General features: G+C 47.7%; 1 protein-coding gene across 1 annotated transcript in view; it reads right to left on the bottom strand.

Moving 5' to 3' along the window:
- Window positions 1–20,718, bottom strand: part of MFSD3 (major facilitator superfamily domain containing 3) — a 78,430-nt gene that overhangs the window by 8,224 nt on the left and 49,488 nt on the right. The window contains 2 exon segments of the mRNA XM_040432988.1: window positions 11,795–11,901; window positions 14,449–14,596. Of these exon segments, the coding sequence (XP_040288922.1) occupies window positions 11,795–11,901; window positions 14,449–14,596 (255 nt within the window).

The raw sequence follows: 20,718 nt of genomic DNA, 5'->3' as shown, positions 1-20,718 counted from the left end.
GTACAAGCTCTAATAGTGATCACATACATGTGAATACAGGCGTGTACAAGCTCTAATAGTGATCACATACATGTGAATACAGACGTGTGTACAAGCTCTAATAGTGATCACATACATGTGAATACAGGCATGTGTACAAGCTCTAATAGTGATCACATACATGTGAATACAGACGTGTGTACAAGCTCTAATAGTGATCACATACATGTGAATACAGACGTCTGTACAAGCTCTAATAGTGATCACATAAATGTGAATACAGACGTCTGTACAAGCTCTAATAGTGATCACATAGATGTGAATACAGACGTGTGTACAAGCTCTAATAGTGATCACATACATGTGAATACAGGCGTGTGTACAAGCTCTAATAGTGATCACATACATGTGAATACAGACATGTGTACAAGCTCTAATAGTGATCACATACATGTGAATACAGGCGTGTGTACAAGATCTAATAGTGATCACATACATGTGAATACAGACGTGTGTACAAGCTCTAATAGTGATCACATACATGTGAATACAGGCGTGTGTACAAGCTCTAATAGTGATCACATACATGTGAATACAGACGTGTGTACAAGCTCTAATAGTGATCACATACATGTGAATACAGGCGTGTACAAGCTCTAATAGTGATCACATACATGTGAATACAGGCGTGTGTACAAGCTCTAATAGTGATCACATACATGTGAACACAGACGTGTGTACAAGCTCTAATAGTGATCACATACATGTGAATACAGACGTCTGTACAAGCTCTAATAGTGATCACATAGATGTGAATACAGACATGTGTACAAGCTCTAATAGTGATCACATACATGTGAATACAGGCGTGTGTACAAGCTCTAATAGTGATCACATACATGTGAATACAGACATGTGTACAAGCTCTAATAGTGATCACATACATGTGAATACAGGCGTGTGTACAAGCTCTAATAGTGATCACATACATGTGAATACAGGCGTGTGTACAAGATCTAATAGTGATCACATAGATGTGAATACAGACATGTGTACAAGCTCTAATAGTGATCACATACATGTGAATACAGGCGTGTGTACAAGCTCTAATAGTGATCACATACATGTGAATACAGGCGTGTGTACAAGCTCTAATAGTGATCATAAATATGTGAATACAGACGTGTGTACAAGCTCTAATAGTGATCACATACATGTGAATACAGACGTGTGTACAAGCTCTAATAGTGATCACATACATGTGAATACAGACGTGTGTACAAGATCTAATAGTGATCACATAGATGTGAATACAGACATGTGTACAAGCTCTAATAGTGATCACATACATGTGAATACAGGCGTGTGTACAAGCTCTAATAGTGATCACATACATGTGAATACAGACATGTGTACAAGCTCTAATAGTGATCACATACATGTGAATACAGGCGTGTGTACAAGCTCTAATAGTGATCACATACATGTGAATACAGGCGTGTGTACAAGCTCTAATAGTGATCACATACATGTGAATACAGACGTGTGTACAAGCTCTAATAGTGATCACATACATGTGAATACAGGCGTGTACAAGCTCTAATAGTGATCACATACATGTGAATACAGACGTGTGTACAAGCTCTAATAGTGATCACATACATGTGAATACAGGCGTGTGTACAAGCTCTAATAGTGATCACATACATGTGAATACAGACGTGTGTACAAGCTCTAATAGTGATCACATACATGTGAATACAGACGTCTGTACAAGCTCTAATAGTGATCACATAAATGTGAATACAGACGTCTGTACAAGCTCTAATAGTGATCACATAGATGTGAATACAGACATGTGTACAAGCTCTAATAGTGATCACATACATGTGAATACAGGCGTGTGTACAAGCTCTAATAGTGATCACATACATGTGAATACAGACATGTGTACAAGCTCTAATAGTGATCACATACATGTGAATACAGGCGTGTGTACAAGATCTAATAGTGATCACATAGATGTGAATACAGACATGTGTACAAGCTCTAATAGTGATCACATACATGTGAATACAGGCGTGTGTACAAGCTCTAATAGTGATCACATACATGTGAATACAGGCGTGTGTACAAGCTCTAATAGTGATCATAAATATGTGAATACAGACGTGTGTACAAGCTCTAATAGTGATCACATACATGTGAATACAGACGTGTGTACAAGCTCTAATAGTGATCACATACATGTGAATACAGATGTGTGTACAAGCTCTAATAGTGATCACATACATATGAATACAGGCGTGTGTACAAGCTCTAATAGTGATCACATACATGTGAATACAGTCGTGTGTACAAGATCTAATAGTGATCACATAGATGTGAATACAGACATGTGTACAAGATCTAATATTGATCACATATATGTGAATACAGGCGTGTGTACAAGCTCTAATAGTGATCACATACATGTGAATACAGGCATGTGTACAAGCTCTAATAGTGATCACATACATGTGAACACAGGCGTGTGTACAAGCTCTAATAGTGATCACATACATGTGAACACAGGCGTGTGTACAAGCTCTAATAGTGATCACATAGATGTGAACACAGACGTGTGTACAAGCTCTAATAGTGATCACATACATGTGAATACAGGCGTGTGTACAAGATCTAATAGTGATCACATAGATGTGAATACAGGCGTGTGTACAAGCTCTAATAGTGATCACATACATGTGAACACAGGCGTGTGTACAAGCTCTAATAGTGATCACATACATGTGAATACAGACGTGTGTACAAGCTCTAATAGTGATCACATACATGTGAATACAGACGTGTGTACAAGCTCTAATAGTGATCACATACATGTGAATACAGACGTGTGTACAAGCTCTAATAGTGATCACATACATGTGAATACAGTCGTGTGTACAAGCTCTAATAGTGATCACATACATGTGAATACAGGCGTGTGTACAAGATCTAATAGTGATCACATAGATGTGAATACAGGCGTGTGTACAAGCTCTAATAGTGATCACATACATGTGAACACAGGCGTGTGTACAAGCTCTAATAGTGATCACATACATGTGAATACAGACGTGTGTACAAGCTCTAATAGTGATCACATACATGTGAATACAGACGTGTGTACAAGCTCTAATAGTGATCACATACATGTGAATACAGTCGTGTGTACAAGCTCTAATAGTGATCACATACATGTGAACACAGACGTGTGTACAAGCTCTAATAGTGATCACATACATGTGAACACAGACGTGTGTACAAGCTCTAATAGTGATCACATAGATGTGAATACAGACATGTGTACAAGCTCTAATAGTGATCACATACATGTGAACACAGGCGTGTGTACAAGCTCTAATAGTGATCACATATATGTGAATACAGACATGTGTACAAGCTCTAATAGTGATCACATACATGTGAATACAGACGTGTGTACAAGCTCTAATAGTGATCACATACATGTGAATACAGGCGTGTGTACAAGCTCTAATAGTGATCACATACATGTGAATACAGGCGTGTGTACAAGATCTAATAGTGATCACATAGATGTGAATACAGACGTGTGTACAAGCTCTAATAGTGATCACATACATGTGAATACAGGCGTGTGTACAAGCTCTAATAGTGATCACATATATACACTGACGAGCAGAATGGTGACAATGTTTAGAACCTTTGACTTTCAGGCTCCACATCTCACCATCCACTACAGCTCTGAACACGAGACTCCCATCATTCTATAGACAATCCTCTCGACTATCTCATACATACATTTGACCTGGCATCTGATTAGTTCTGCAGGTTCTTCTCATGCATCTGCATTGTTCCTGTTCGGCTCCTGGTGGTGGAACAATCTTTTTCTTCTTGTAGACTATAAATTACAACCTGTCCTCACCTTCCCTAATAGCTCAGTGCGTTATTAGGTTGATTGATAGGAAATGAAGTCCGTCCATCCATTCCAAAGCCAAGAGGTGGACGTCCAGGCAAAATACCAGTCAACAAGTTGGTTCTGGTGCGACACACACGGCAGTGGAGGCGGCTCGTATGCTTCGTAATAGTGACATCACAGACGTCCATGCAATGCACATTATACAAGTCTGGAATGGTGGCCCGAAAAAAGGTGACGAAGCCTCGACTACAATATCCTCATAAGAAGCGTCGGCTCCAGTTTGCAAAAAAGTACACTGCTCAAAAAAATAAAGGGAACACTTAAACAACACAATGTAACTCCAAGTCAATCGCACTTCTGTGAAATCAAACTGTCCACTTAGGAAGCAACACTGAGTGACAATCAATCTCACATGCTGTTGTGCAATTGGGATAGACAACAGGTGGAAATTATAGGCAATTAGCAAGACACCCCCAATAAAGGAGTGGTTCTGCAGGTGGTGACCACAGACCACTTCTCAGTTCCTATGCTTCCTGGCTGATGTTTTGGTCACTTTTGAATGCTGGCGGTGCTTTCACTCTAGTGGTAGCATGAGACGGAGTCTACAACCCACACAAGTGGCTCAGGTAGTGCAGCTTATCCAGGATGGCACATCAATGCGAGCTGTGGCAAGAAGGTTTGCTGTGTCTGTCAGCATAGTGTCCAGAGCATGGAGGCGCTACCAGGAGACAGGCCAGTACATCAGGAGACGTGGAGGAGGCCGTAGGAGGGCAGCAACCCAGCAGCAGGACCGCTACCTCCGCCTTTGTGCAAGGAGGAACAGGAGGAGCACTGCCAGAGCCCTGCAAAATGACCTCCAGCAGGCCACAAATGTGCATGTGTCTGCTCAAACGGTCAGAAACAGACTCCATGAGGGTGATATGAGGCCCCGACGTCCACAGGTGGGGGTTGGGCTTACAGCCCAACACCGTGCAGGACGTTTGGCATTTGCCAGAGAACAAGATTGGCAAATTCACCACTGGCGCCCTGTGCTCTTCACAGATGAAAGCAGGTTCACACTGAGCACATGTGACAGACGTGACAGAGTCTGGAGACGCCGTGGAGAACGTTCTGCTGCCTGCAACATCCTCCAGCATGACCGGTTTGGCATTGGGTCAGTAATGGTGTGGGGTGGCATTTCTTTGGAGGGCCGCACAGCCCTCCATGTGCTCGCCAGAGGTAGCCTGACTGCCATTAGGTACCGAGATGAGATCCTCAGACCCCTTGTGAGACCATATGCTGGTGCGGTTGGCCCTGGGTTCCTCCTAATGCAAGACAAGATGCTTTAGTCCAGGTCTGGGAGGAGATCCCTCAGGAGACCGTCCGCCACCTCATCAGGAGCATGCACAGGCGTTGTAGGGAGGTCATACAGGCACGTGGAGGCCACACACACTACTCAGCCTCATTTTGACTTGTTTTAAGGACATTACATCAAAGTTGGATCAGCCTGTAGTGTGTTTTTCCACTTTAATTTTGAGTGTGACTCCAAATCCAGACCTCCATGGGTTAAAAAATTTGATTTCCATTTTTTTATTTTTGTGTGATTTTGTTGTCAGCACATTCAGCTATATAAAGAACAAAGTATTTCAGAAGAATATTTAATTAATTCAGATCTAGGATGTGTTATTTTTGTGTTCCCTTTATTTTTTTGAGCAGTGTATAAACAGTGGACAGTAGAAGATTGGAAATGGGTGATCTGGAGCGATGAGACAAAAGTCAATAGACTGGGCTCTGATGGGGGCAAGTGGGTCTGGAAGAAACCAGGGAGAAGGGGCTAACCGACAGAGAAATTGAAGGCACTGTCAAGGTCGGTGGAGGAAGCCTGAGGATATGGGATTGTTTTACAGCCAAAGGCGTTGGATACATGACCAGGATCGATGGTGGTCTCAATGCTGAGCTATATGGGAGTATCCTACAAGACAAGTTACTTCCTACACTCGAGTACTATGGGTATGAAAATTATGACATCGTGTTCCAGCAGGACAATGACCTGAAGCATATGTCAAGATTGGAGAAGAAATGGTTCAATGACAATGAAGCAGAGGAGCTGGATCGGCCCCCACAGTCCCCGGACCTCAACCCAATCCAACACTTGTGGGTAGAGCTGAAGAAAAAGTTATATTCGTACCCAAGTGAGTCGACCAGTATGACCAACATTGGGAACCTGTAGAAGATACCTGGGAACGGACTTCAGGCGAGACATGCCTGAATCTGATCGAGAGCATGTCCAGAAGTAACATGAGAAGATTCTGCAGAACTTATAAGATGCTAAGAAGCTGCAAGTCCAATGTATGTGTGAGATAGCCGGGAGGATTGTCTATAGCAGTGATGGTGAACCCTGCAACCCAAAACCCACTTATTTATCCCAAAACGGCAATTTACCCTGAATACTACAGTCCAATAGTATATCTTCCATGTACTTTATCATTTAGTTATAATAGCCTGCATTCAGTGCGCTGCCTGTGCCGTTCATAGCTCGCCCTGTGCTGATGAAGGGCAGGAAAAGTCTGAGGCATATTGGTACACCACAGACTTTTTCCAGGGTGTGGGTGCCTACAGAGAGGGCTCCGTGCCATAGGTTCGCCACCACTGGTCTATAGGATGATGGGAGTCTCATGTGTGAAGCTGTAGTGGATTCTGAGATATGGAGCCAGAAAGTCACACGTTCTAAACATTGTTACCCTTTTGCTCCTCAGTGTGTGAACAAGCTCTAATAGTGATCAATGCAAATTAACCTGAGATGAGTCAGAGCTTGAAAATATGACTCTTCTCTGGTGACACAAGTGAGATGTGACTCTTTCATGTTAATTTGCATAAAAGGCGGAAAGTACAAAAATGCATAATACTTATTGAATTCGTCTGCAAATGAAATTAAAAGTGTCATTTATATGTTTAGGGTAACACAATGAACATTTAGAAGGTACCATAGTAGAGGTGACAGGTTCCCTTTTAAGGAAACCTGTCACCTGGATTTAGTGTATAGAGCTGAGGACATGGGCTGCAAGATGGCCGCTAGCACATCCGCCATACCCAGTCCCCATAGCTCTGTGTGCTTTTATTGTGTTAAAAAACAGTTTTGATCAATATGCAAATGACCTGATATGTGTCCTGTATCCGGAGATGAGTCCAGCGGAAAGGAGCCCAGCACCGCCCTGCGTCCTCCGAATCTCCTCCTTGCTGGCTGACGTCACAGAGCTGGAGCGCCGAAATCTCGCGATTTCGTTCCCTGTGCTGATGCCAGCACAGGGAATGAACATGATGCCGACACTGCGCATGCGCTAGCTCGCACATCGCGAGATTTCGGCGCTGCAGCTCTGTGACGTCAGCCAGCATGGAGGAGATTCGGAGGACGCGGGGCGGTGCTGGGCTCCTTTCCACTGGACTCATCTCCGGATACAGGACTCATATCAGGTCATTTGCATATTGATCAAAACTGTTTTTTAACACAATAAAAGCACACAGAGCTATAGGGACTGGGTATTGCGGATGTGCTAGCGGCCATCTTGCAGCCCATGTCCTCAGCTCTATACACTAAATCCAGGTGACAGGTTCCCTTTAAGTCCATCAAGATAAACCAAGGTGGGAAGCGAATTTTAGAAAAGACCCCGATTTCTGCACATTTTCATAAGCATTAATGTAATTTACTTTTAAGAATTCATCTTAGCCTTTCATGAACTGTCCACTGTTCCTGCTGTGACCACGTCCTGAGGTGACTAAGCCACAGAGTGAAGAAGCTTTAATGCTTCTGGATACTGAACTTTTTCTTCTTCAGTCAGAGGCCCATTTATATACTGGTACAGGTTAATCATGTCCCCCCTTAGACGTCTCTTCTCGAGACTAAATACATGTAATTCTTCTAATCTTCCCCCATAACTCAGACCCTCCAGGCCCCTCATCAGTTTAGTCGCTGTCCTCTGTACTCTCTCCAGATCCAGGGCGTCCTTTCTATGGACTGGTGCCCAGAACTGGACTGCGTGTTCCAGATGAGGCCACACTAACGGTAATATCACATCCCTGCCCCGCGAGTCAATGCCTCGTATAATGCAGGACAATATCCTGGTGGCCTTAGAAGCAGCTGATTGACATTGTGCTGTAATTTAATCTACCATCCACACGGACCCCAAATCCTTCTCTATAAGTGACTCTCCCAGTGTTACCTCCCCCAGGACATATGGAGCACGGAGATTATTACTACCAAGATGCAGAACTTTACATTTGTCCACATTGAACCTCATTTGCCAAGTTGATGCCCAATCACTCAGAGCGTCCACGTCAGCTTGTAGTTTGTGGACATCTTCCATAGACTGTACAGTTCTACACAGCTCAGTGTCATCTGCAGAAATAGATATGGTACTACTACTCCCATCCTCAATATCATTAATAAATAAAGAGGTCCCAGCACTGAACCCTGGGGTCACCACTTATAACCGGGGACCATTCTGAATAGGAATCATTGAGCACAACTCTCTGGACACGGTCCTTCAGACAGTTCTCAATCCAGTTACAGACTATACTTTCCGAACCTATAGACCTTACTTTACTTATTAAGAGTCTATGAGGGACAGGATCAAAAGCCTCTGCAAAATCCAGAAACACTACATCCACAGCCGCCCCTCTGTCCAGACTACTACTTACCTCACTACATCCACAGCCGCCCCTCTGCCCATGCTACTACTCACCTCACTACATCCACAGCCACCCCTCTGTCCAGGCTACTACTCACCTCACTACATCCACAGCCGCCCCTCTGTCCAGACTACTACTCACCTCACTACATCCACAGCCGCCCCTCTGTCCAGACTACTACTCACCTCACTACATCCACAGCCGCCCCTCTGTCCAGGCTACTACTTACCTCACTACATCCACAGCCGCCCCTCTGTCCAGACTACTACTTACCTCACTACATCCACAGCCGCCCCTCTGTCCAGACTACTACTTACCTCACTACATCCACAGCCGCCCCTCTGTCCAGGCTACTACTCACCTCACTACATCCACAGCCGTCCATCTGTCCAGGCTACTACTCACCTTACTACATCCACAGCCGCCCCTCTGTCCAGGCTACTACTCACCTCACTACATCCACAGCCGCCCCTCTGTCCAGACTACTACTCACCTCACTACATCCACAGCCGCCCCTCTGTCCAGGCTACTACTCACCTCACTATATCCACAGCCGCCCCTCTGTCCAGGCTACTACTCACCTCACTACATCCACAGCCGTCCATCTGTCCAGGCTACTACTCACCTTACTACATCCACAGCCGCCCCTCTGTCCAGGCTACTACTTACCTCACTACATCCACAGCCGCCCCTCTGTCCAGGCTTCTACTCACCTCACTACATCCACAGCCGCCCCTCTGTCCAGACTACTACTCACCTCACTACATCCACAGCCGCCCCTCTGTCCAGACTACTACTCACCTCACTACATCCACAGCCGCCCCTCTGTCCAGGCTACTACTCACCTCACTACATCCACAGCCGCCCCTCTGTCCAGACTACTACTCACCTCACTACATCCACAGCCGCCCCTCTGTCCAGGCTACTACTCACCTCACTACATCCACAGCCGCCCCTCTATCCAGACTACTACTCACCTCACTACATCCACAGCCGCCCCTCTGTCCAGACTACTACTTACCTCACTACATCCACAGCTGCCCCTCTGTCCAGACTACTACTTACCTCGCTATATCCACAGCCGCCCCTCTGTCCAGGCTACTACTCACCTCACTACATTCACAGCCGCCCCTCTGTCCAGGCTTCTACTCACTTCACTACATCCACAGCCGCCCCTCTGTCCAGGCTGCTACTCCCCTCACTACATCCACAGCCGCCCCTCTGTCCAGACTACTACTCACCTCACTACATCCACAGCCGCCCCTCTGTCCAGACTACTACTTACCTCACTACATCCACAGCTGCCCCTCTGTCCAGACTACTACTCACCTCACTACATCCACAGCCGCCCCTCTGTCCAGACTACTACTTACCTCACTACATCCACAGCTGCCCCTCTGTCCAGGCTTCTACTCACCTCCTTATAAAAACAAATCAGGTTAGTCTGACAACTTCTGTCCTTGGTAAACCCATGCTGGTTATCACTTATGATATTATTTACAGTCACATACTCCTGTATATAGTTCCTTAAGTTAAGCTATCTGGTCTATAAATTACCTGTAAAGGATATAGAGCCCTTTTTGAATATGGGCACCACGTTTGCTTTGCACCAATCACTTGCCACTGTACCAGTCCCTAGAGAATGTTTAAAAATGACAAACAGGGGCACAGCAATGACTGAAAAAAGCTCTTTAGGAACTCTTGGGTGTAATCCATCTGGATCCATATCGACAGTCAGCCAGTTGAGTATATTACTGTATGTACTAACAGCTCTGGCACCACTACCACGAGATCCCCAGCACTAGCACCACCGTCACCAGATCCTCAGCCCTGGCACCACCACCATGAGCTCCTCAGCTCTGGCACCACCACCACGAGCTCCTCAGCCCTGGCACCACCAGCACGAGCTCCTCAGCCCTGGCACCACCGCCACAAGATCCTCAGCCCTAGCACCACCACCACAAGATCCTCAGCCCTGGCACCACCGCCACAAGATCCTCAGCCCTGGCACCACCGCCACAAGATCCTCAGCCCTGGCACCACCGCCACAAGATCCTCAGCCCTGGCACCACCGCCACAAGATCCTCAGCCCTGGCATCACCACCACAAGATCCTCAGCCCTGGCACCACCGCCATAAGATCCTCAGCCCTGGCACCACCGCCACAAGATCCTCAGCCCTGGCACCACCGCCACAAGATCCTCAGCCCTGGCATCACCACCACAAGATCCTCAGCCCTGGCACCACCGCCATAAGATCCTCAGCCCTGGCACCACCGCCACAAGATCCTCAGCCCTGGCACCACCGCCACAAGATCCTCAGCCCTGGCACCACCGCCACAAGAGCCTCAGCCCTGGCACCACCGCCACAAGATCCTCAGCCCTGGCACAACCGCCACAAGATCCTCAGCCCTGGGACCACTGCCACAAGATCCTCAGCCCTGGCACCACTGCCACAAGATCCTCAGCCCTGGCACCACTGCCACAAGATCCTCAGCCCTGGCACCACTGCCACAAGATCCTCAGCCCTGGCACCACCGCCACAAGATCCTCAGCCCTGGCATCACCACCACAAGATCCTCAGCCCTGGCACCACCGCCACAAGATCCTCAGCCCTGGCACCACCGCCACAAGATCCTCAGCCCTGGCACCACCGCCACAAGAGCCTCAGCCCTGGCACCACCGCCACAAGATCCTCAGCCCTGGCACAACCGCCACAAGATCCTCAGCCCTGGGACCACTGCCACAAGATCCTCAGCCCTGGGACCACTGCCACAAGATCCTCAGCCCTGGCACCACTGCCACAAGATCCTCAGCCCTGGCACCACTGCCACAAGATCCTCAGCCCTGGCACCACCGTCAGCTACTTTCTCTTCTTTTGTATATACAGAGCTAAAAAGCCTGACTACAGGTGTGTGATCACTATTAGAGCTTGTTCACATGACTGGATGTGGGAATGATCTCATGCACTACATTCCAGACCAACACGTCCATGAAAGTCTATAGGTCGGTGAAAACTACTTTCGGCCCACGGACAACAGCCATGTTTTGTCTGATTTTCATGAACTGATGTCCGGAGAAACATGGACACGGAGTAGAAACAGATATAGACAACAAAAAGCTGTTTTCCGGGGTCAGAGAATAGCTATGGATGTGTGAATGAGGCCTTACAGGATATGCTTTTTCGGTTGCACATTTTTCTGACCCCTCACCTTTCACAAAGCCTGCTTCTCTACCCAAGGAAGTGAGGAGGATAGTCTGCAGCACCAGACAGGAGAGCCGGAAAAGGAAGAGCGTCCTGAGCAGCGAGTGAACCGACCTGGGGGAAGAGAAAGTGAAATATGGAGGCGAGACGGTCTGCTCCACCCGTACAGACTCCGCACCGGCTGCCTGGAGCAGGCAATCACCCTGGAGCAGGAGGTGCCGCCTGTCACTGCCCTGGGCGCCAACTACAGTCTGTGAAACCTGAACGACATGGAGAACCCCTGGCTTTACTGATCCTGTATTATTATGCTCCAGTCTGATCCAGAGCCTGTATTATTATACTCCGACCTGATCCAGAGCCTGTATTATTATACTCCGGCCTGATCCAGAGCCTGTATTATTATACTCCGACCTGATCCAGAGCCTGTATTATTATACTCCGACCTGATCCAGAGCCTGTATTATTATACTCCGACCTGATCCAGAGCCTGTATTATTATACTCCGACCTGATCCGGAGCCTGTATTATTATACTCCGACCTGATCCGGAGCCTGTATTATTATACTCCGGCCTGATCCGGAGCCTGTATTATTATACTCTGGCCTGATCCGGAGCCTGTATTATTATACTCCGACCTGATCTGGAGCCTGTATTATTATACTCCGGCCTGATCCGGAGCCTGTATTATTATACTCCGACCTGATCCGGAGCCTGTATTATTATACTCCGACCTGATCCAGAGCCTGTATTATTATACTCCGACCTGATCCAGAGCCTGTATTATTATACTCCGACCTGATCTGGAGCCTGTATTATTATACTCCGACCTGATCCAGAGCCTGTATTATTATACTCCGGCCTGATCCAGAGCCTGTATTATTATACTCCAGTAACATCCGGAGCCTGTATTATTATGCTCCAGTCACATCCGGAGCCTGTATTATTATACTCCGCCCTGATCCAGAGCCTGTATTATTATACTCCGGCCTGATCCAGAGCCTGTATTATTATACTCCGGCCTGATCCAGAGCCTGTATTATTATACTCCGGCTTGATCCAGAGCCTGTATTATTATACTCCGGCCTGATCCAGAGCCTGTATTATTATACTCCGGCCTGATCCAGAGCCTGTATTATTATACTCCGGCCTGATCCAGAGCCTGTATTATTATACTCCGGCCTGATCCAGAGCCTGTATTATTATACTCCGGCCTGATCCAGAGCCTGTATTATTATACTCCGGCCTGATCCAGAGCCTGTATTATTATACTCCGGCCTGATCCGGAGCCTGTATTATTATGCTCCAGAGCCTATTATTATACTCCGACCTGATCCGGAGTCTGTATTATTATACTCCGACCTGATCCGGAGCCTGTATTATTATACTCCGGCCTGATCCGGAGCCTGTATTATTATACTCCGGCCTGATCCAGAGCCTGTATTATTATACTCCGGCCTGATCCAGAGCCTGTATTATTATACTCCGGCCTGATCCAGAGCCTGTATTATTATACTCCGGCCTGATCCAGAGCCTGTATTATTATACTCCGGCCTGATCCGGAGCCTGTATTATTATGCTCCAGAGCCTATTATTATACTCCGACCTGATCCGGAGTCTGTATTATTATACTCCAGTCTCACCCGGAGTCTGTATTATTATACTCCGACCTGATCCGGAGCCTGTATTATTATACTCCGGCCTGATCCGGAGCCTGTATTATTATGCTCCAGTCTCATCCGGAGCCTGTATTATTATACTCCGGCCTGATCCGGAGTCTGTATTATTATACTCCAGTCTCACCCGGAGTCTGTATTATTATACTCCGGCCTGATCCGGAGCCTGTATTATTATACTCCGGCCTGATCCGGAGCCTGTATTATTATACTCCGGCCTGATCCGGAGCCTGTATTATTATGCTCCAGTCTCACCCGGAGTCTGTATTATTATACTCCGACCTGATCCGGAGCCTGTATTATTATGCTCCAGTCACATCCGGAGCCTGTATTATTATGCTCCAGTCTCATCCGGAGCCTGTATTATTATACTCCAGAGCCTATTATTATACTCCGACCTGATCCGGAGTCTGTATTATTATACTCCAGTCTCACCCGGAGTCTGTATTATTATACTCCGACCTGATCCGGAGCCTGTATTATTATACTCCGACCTGATCCGGAGCCTGTATTATTATACTCCGGCCTGATCCGGAGCCTGTATTATTATACTCCGACCTGATCCGGAGCCTGTATTATTATACTCCGGCCTGATCCGGAGCCTGTATTATTATACTCCGGCCTGAACCGGAGCCTGTATTATTATGCTCCAGTCTGATCCGGAGCCTGTATTATTATGCTCTAGTCACATCCAGAGCTTTATTCGTGCAGCCTGGAGGTGTGAATGTAGAATAGCTGCACTCACAATGGGGCAGACGCGTAATAGACGGCGTCCGCTGAGACCGGGCAGATTTACCCCGTGGCTCATGCATTCCGATGGATTTGGCCGTTCTTTGTCTGTCCAGTATTTTGCTCCAGAAAACCGAAGCCATGAGAGTTTTACGAGGCGTCTATTTTGAGACGTGTCTAGCCGCCGCCATTTGTGCCAGTTTATTTCCGGACGGGTGACAGAGAACCGCTGGGTGTAAATACAGCTGGAGCCACTTACCTGCCCTTCCTCAGGAGCGCTCCTCCAACCGCAGATCCAGCAATGGAGAACCCCAAGGACACCATTCCGCTCCAGATCCCCAACTCCGCCGGGGACACGCCCTGATCCAGCAGCAGCAGTGGGACCATACTGAGCGAGCCCTGCTCCCCTGTAAGAGGATGGAGGCATCAGACCCATGCAGACACCTGCTGCCCCCCGGAGGAATCTGCTGGGACCACATTCAGAAATCACTGCAGAAAATGCACCAAAATGATACGTAACTGACAGTACTAGCTAATTCCTCAGGCCGGTGTAGAAGCGGAGAACTTTGCCGATATCGTCCAGTCAGGAACATATCGGAGCCCCTCATGCACCACGTTTGCACCAAGTTTGCACCTGGTGGCGTCTGTGTCCCATGGTCTGTTGTGGGTGCGGCTCGCAGCGTTATCCTACCTCACAGGGCATCGGTGATACCACTATGGAGGCCTGTGAGAGCCATGTGTTCAGACCCTGGTCACACACCACGGGCAGGTTAGTGGTAGGACCCCATGCGTCCTGAGACACCGTGACCTGGTGCATGAGGGCCTCCGATATGTTCCTGACTGGACGATCGGCAAAGTTCTCCGCTTTTACACCGGCCTGAGGAATTAGCTAGTACTGTCAGTTACGTATCATTTTGGTGCATTTTCTGCAGTGATTTGTGTATATATTTTCATCTGCACAATGTATCATTTTGTGTAAGATGTCCTTGTGGTACATGCGGTCCGCCCCGGCACCTACGCGGTGGCCTACTCTGCTTATGGGTGGTGCCGGCCCTGCGCGGTAGCGGGAAACGGCCGTGGCCGCTAGGTGTTCAGTGTTATAATAAGTCCGCCCCAGCCCTACTATTTGTACCTGTCTTTGTATGGAGAATAAAGGAGTCGATTACAGCGGTGGTGAGCGCCGCCCTCCGCTCTTTACTTATCTTCTATGAATAAAAGGGTTAAAGATGGACGTCCCCCCAGGTCTGTAACTTCTTCACTGCCTCCCTCTGTCCACGAAGGTTCAGAGCCGTCCTCTGCTGCTTTCTCTGTACGCACGTCAACTGGACAGACTAGCTGCAGCACGAGTGTAAGCTCTTATGGTCAGTGAGGTCCTCTCTCTCTCTCTCCTGTAGAGTGTAAGCTCTTATGGTCAGTGAGGTCCTCTCTCTCCTGTAGACTGTAAGCTCTTATGGTCAGTGAGGTCCTCGCTCTCCTGTAGAGTGTAAGCTCTTATGGTCAGTGAGGTCCTCTCTCTCCTGTAGAGTGTAAGCTCTTATGGTCAGTGGGGTCCTCGCTCTCCTGTAGAGTGTAAGCTCTTATGGTCAGTGAGGTCCTCTCTCTCCTGTAGAGTGTAAGCTCTTATAGTCAGTGAGGTCCTCTCTCTCCTGTACAGTGTAACCTCTTATGGTCAGTGAGGTCCTCTCTCTCCTGTAGAGTGTAAGCTCTTATGGTCAGTGGGGTCCTCGCTCTCCTGTAGAGTGTAAGCTCTTATGGTCAGTGAGGTCCTCTCTCTCCTGTACAGTGTAAGCTCTTATGGTCAGTGAGGTCCTCTCTCTCCTGTACAGTGTAAGCTCTTATGGTCAGTGAGGTCCTCTCTCTCTCCTGTAGAGTGTAAGCTCTTATGGTCAGTGAGGTCCTCTCTCTCCTGTACAGTGTAAGCTCTTATGGTCAGTGAGGTCCTCTCTCTCTCCTGTAGAGTGTAAGCTCTTATGGTCAGTGAGGTCCTCTCTCTCCTGTACAGTGTAAGCTCTTATGGTCAGTGAGGTCCTCTCTCTCCTGTAGAGTGTAAGCTCTTATGGTCAGTGAGGTCCTCTCTCTCCTGTACAGTGTAAGCTCTTATGGTCAGTGAGGTCCTCTCTCTCCTGTACAGTGTAAGCTCTTATGGTCAGTGAGGTCCTCTCTCTCTCTCCTTTACAGTGTAAGCTCTTATGGTCAGTGAGGTCCTCTCTCTCCTGTAGAGTGTAAGCTCTTATGGTCAGTGAGGTCCTCTCTCTCGTGTAGAGTGTAAGCTCTTATGGTCAGTGAGGTCCTCTCTCTCTCTCTCCTGTAGAGTGTAAGCTCTTATGGTCAGTGAGGTCCTCTCTCTCTCCTGTAGAGTGTAAGCTCTTATGGTCAGTGAGGTCCTCTCTCTCCTGTAGAGTGTGAGCTCTTATGGTCAGTGGGGTCCTCTCTCACCTGTACAGTGTAAGCTCTTATGGTCAGTGAGGTCCTCTCTCTCTTCTGTAGAGTGTAAGCTCTTATGGTCAGTGAGGTCCTCTCTCTCTCTCCTGTACAGTGTAAGCTCTTATGGTCAGTGAGGTCCTCTCTCTCTTCTGTAGAGTGTAAGCTCTTATGGTCAGTGAGGTCCTCTCTCTCTCCTGTAGAGTGTAAGCTCTTATGGTCAGTGAGGTCCTCTCTCTCCTGTAGAGTGTAAGCTCTTATGGTCAGTGAGGTCCTCTCTCTCTCCTGTAGAGTGTAAGCTCTTATGGTCAGTGAGGTCCTCTCTCTCTTCTGTAGAGTGTAAGCTCTTATGGTCAGTGAGGTCCTCTCTCTCCTGTACAGTGTAAGCTCTTATGGTCAGTGGGGTCCTCTCTCTTTCTCTCTCCTGTAGAGTGTAAGCTCTTATGGTCAGTGAGGTCCTCTCCTCCTGTAGAGTGTAAGCTCTTATGGTCAGTGAGGTCCTCTCTCTCTTCTGTAGAGTGTAAGCTCTTATGGTCAGTGAGGTCCTCTCTCTCTCTCCTGTAGAGTGTAAGCTCTTATGGTCAGTGGGGTCCTCTCTCTCTCTCTCTCCTGTAGAGTGTAAGCTCTTATGGTCAGTGAGGTCCTCTCTCTCTTCTGTAGAGTGTAAGCTCTTATGGTCAGTGAGGTCCTCTCTCTCCTGTACAGTGTAAGCTCTTATGGTCAGTGGGGTCCTCTCTCTCCTGTAGAGTGTAAGCTCTTATGGTCAGTGAGGTCCTCTCTCTCTCTCCTGTACAGTGTAAGCTCTTATGGTCAGTGAGGTCCTCTCTCTCTCCTGTAGAGTGTAAGCTCTTATGGTCAGTGAGGTCCTCTCTCTCTCTCCTGTAGAGTGTAAGCTCTTATGGTCAGTGAGGTCCTCTCTCTCCTGTAGAGTGTGAGCTCTTATGGTCAGTGAGGTCCTCTCTCTCTCTCCTGGAGAGTGTAAGCTCTTATGGTCAGTGAGGTCCTCTCTCTCCTGTAGAGTGTAAGCTCTTATGGTCAGTGAGGTCCTCTCTCTCTCCTGTAGAGTGTAAGCTCTTATGGTCAGTGGGGTCCTCTCTCTCCTGTAGAGTGTAAGCTCTTATGGTCAGTGAGGCCCTCTCTCTCCTGTAGAGTGTAAGCTCTTATGGTCAGTGAGGTCCTCTCTCTCTCTCTCTCTCCTGTAGAGTGTAAGCTCTTATGGTCAGTGGGGTCCTCTCTCTCCTGTAGAGTGTAAGCTCTTATGGTCAGTGAGGTCCTCACTCTCCTGTAGAGTGTAAGCTCTTATGGTCAATGAGGTCCTCTCTCTCTCTCTCCTGTAGAGTGTAAGCTCTTATGGTCAGTGAGGTCCTCTCTCTCTCCTGTAGAGTGTAAGCTCTTATGGTCAGTGAGGTCCTCTCTCTCCTGTAGAGTGTAAGCTCTTATGGTCAGTGAGGTCCTCTCTCTCCTGTAGAGTGTAAGCTCTTATGGTCAGTGAGGTCCTCTCTCTCCTGTACAGTGTAAGCTCTTATGGTAAGTGAGGTCCTCTCTCTCCTGTAGAGTGTAAGCTCTTATGGTCAGTGAGGTCCTCTCTCTCCTGTAGAGTGTAAGCTCTTATGGTCAGTGAGGTCCTCTCTCTCCTGTAGAGTGTAAGCTCTTATGGTCAGTGAGGTCCTCTCTCTCCTGTAGAGTGTAAGCTCTTATGGTCAGTGTGGTCCTCTCTCTCCTGTAGAGTGTAAGCTCTTATGGTCAGTAAGGTCCTCTCTCTCCTGTAGAGTGTAAGCTCTTATGGTCAGTGAGGTCCTCTCTCTCCTGTAGAGTGTAAGCTCTTATGGTCAGTGAGGTCCTCTCTCTCCTGTAGAGTGTAAGCTCTTATGGTCAGTGCGGTCCTCTCTCTCTCTCTCCTGTAGAGTGTAAGCTCTTATGGTCAGTGAGGTCCTCTCTCTCCTGTAGAGTGTAAGCTCTTATGGTCAGTGAGGTCCTCTCTCTCTCCTGTAGAGTGTAAGCTCTTATGGTCAGTGGGGTCCTCTCTCTCTTCTGTAGAGTGTAAGCTCTTATGGTCAGTGAGGTCCTCTCTCTCTCTCCTGTAGAGTGTAAGCTCTTATGGTCAGTGAGGTCCTCTCTCTCCTGTAGAGTGTAAGCTCTTATGGTCAGTGAGGTTCTCTCTCCTGTAGAGTGTAAGCTCTTATGGTCAGTGGGGTCCTCTCTCTACTGTGGAGTGTAAGCTCTTATGGTCAGTGAGGTCCTCTCTCTCTCTCTCCTGTAGACTGTAAGCTCTTATGGTCAGTGAGGTCCTCTCTCTCCTGTAGAGTGTAAGCTCTTATGGTCAGTGAGGTCCTCTCTCTCTCCTGTAGAGTGTAAGCTCTTATGGTCAGTGAGGTCCTCTCTCTCCTGTAGAGTGTAAGCTCTTATGGTCAGTGAGGTCCTCTCTCTCTCTCCTGTAGAGTGTAAGCTCTTATGGTCAGTGAGGTCCTCTCTCTCCTGTAGAGTGTAAGCTCTTATGGTCAGTGCGGTCCTCTCTCTCCTGTAAAGTGTAAGCTCTTATGGTCAGTGAGGTCCTCTCTCTCTCTCCTGTAGAGTGTAAGCTCTTATGGTCAGTGAGGTCCTCTCTCTACTGTGGAGTGTAAGCTCTTATGGTCAGTGAGGTCCTCTCTCTCCTGTAGAGTGTAAGCTCTTATGGTCAGTGAGGTCCTCTCTCTCCTGTAGAGTGTAAGCTCTTATGGTCAGTGAGGTCCTCTCTCTCCTGTACAGTGTAAGCTCTTATGGTCAGTGAGGTCCTCTCTCTCCTGTAGAGTGTAAGCTCTTATGGTCAGTGCGGTCCTCTCTCTCTCTCCTGTAGAGTGTAAGCTCTTATGGTCAGTGAGGTCCTCTCTCTCCTGTACAGTGTAAGCTCTTATGGTCAGTGAGGTCCTCTCTCTCTCCTGTAGATTGTAAGCTCTTATGGTCAGTGAGGTCCTCTCTCTCTCTCCTGTAGAGTGTAAGCTCTTATGGTCAGTGAGGTCCTCTCTCTCCTGTAGAGTGTAAGCTCTTATGGTCAGTGAGGTCCTCTCTCTCTCTCTCTCCTGTAGAGTGTAAGCTCTTATGGTCAGTGAGGTCCTCTCTCTCCTGTAGAGTGTAAGCTCTTATGGTCAGTGAGGTCCTCTCTCTACTGTGGAGTGTAAGCTCTTATGGTCAGTGAGGTCCTCTCTCTCCTGTACAGTGTAAGCTCTTATGGTCAGTGAGGTCCTCTCTCTCTCTCTCTCTCCTGTAGAGTGTAACCTCTTATGGTCAGTGAGGTCCTCTCTCTCCTGTAGAGTGTAAGCTCTTATGGTCAGTGAAGTCCTCTCTCTCTCTCCTGTAGAGTGTAAGCTCTTATGGTCAGTGAGGTCCTCTCTCTCTCCTGTAGAGTGTAAGCTCTTATGGTCAGTGAGGTCCTCTCTCTCCTGTAGAGTGTAAGCTCTTATGGTCAGTGAGGTCCTCTCTCTCCTGTAGAGTGTAAGCTCTTATGGTCAGTGGGGTCCTCTCTCTCCTGTAGAGTGTAAGCTCTTATGGTCAGTGCGGTCCTCTCTCTCCTGTAAAGTGTAAGCTCTTATGGTCAGTGAGGTCCTCTCTCTCTCTCCTGTAGAGTGTAAGCTCTTATGGTCAGTGAGGTCCTCTCTCTACTGTGGAGTGTAAGCTCTTATGGTCAGTGAGGTCCTCTCTCTCCTGTAGAGTGTAAGCTCTTATGGTCAGTGAGGTCCTCTCTCTCCTTTACAGTGTAAGCTCTTATGGTCAGTGAGGTCCTCTCTCTCCTGTAGAGTGTAAGCTCTTATGGTCAGTGAGGTCCTCTCTCTCCTTTACAGTGTAAGCTCTTATGGTCAGTGAGGTCCTCTCTCTCCTGTAGAGTGTAAGCTCTTATGGTCAGTGCGGCCCTCTCTCTCCTGTAGAGTGTAAGCTCTTATGGTCAGTGAGGTCCTCTCTCTCTCCTGTAGAGTGTAAGCTCTTATGGTCAGTGAGGTCCTCTCTCTCCTGTATAGTGTAAGCTCTTATGGTCAGTGAGGTCCTCTCTCTCCTGTACAGTGTAAGCTCTTATGGTCAGTGAGGTCCTCTCTCTCTCTCTCCTGTAGAGTGTAACCTCTTATGGTCAGTGAGGTCC

Source organism: Bufo bufo, chromosome 5 (assembly GCF_905171765.1).
Source record: "Bufo bufo chromosome 5, aBufBuf1.1, whole genome shotgun sequence".
NCBI lineage: Eukaryota > Metazoa > Chordata > Amphibia > Anura > Bufonidae > Bufo > Bufo bufo.
Note: the sequence above shows the minus strand (reverse complement) of the source record. Positions and strands in the feature narration are given on the sequence as shown.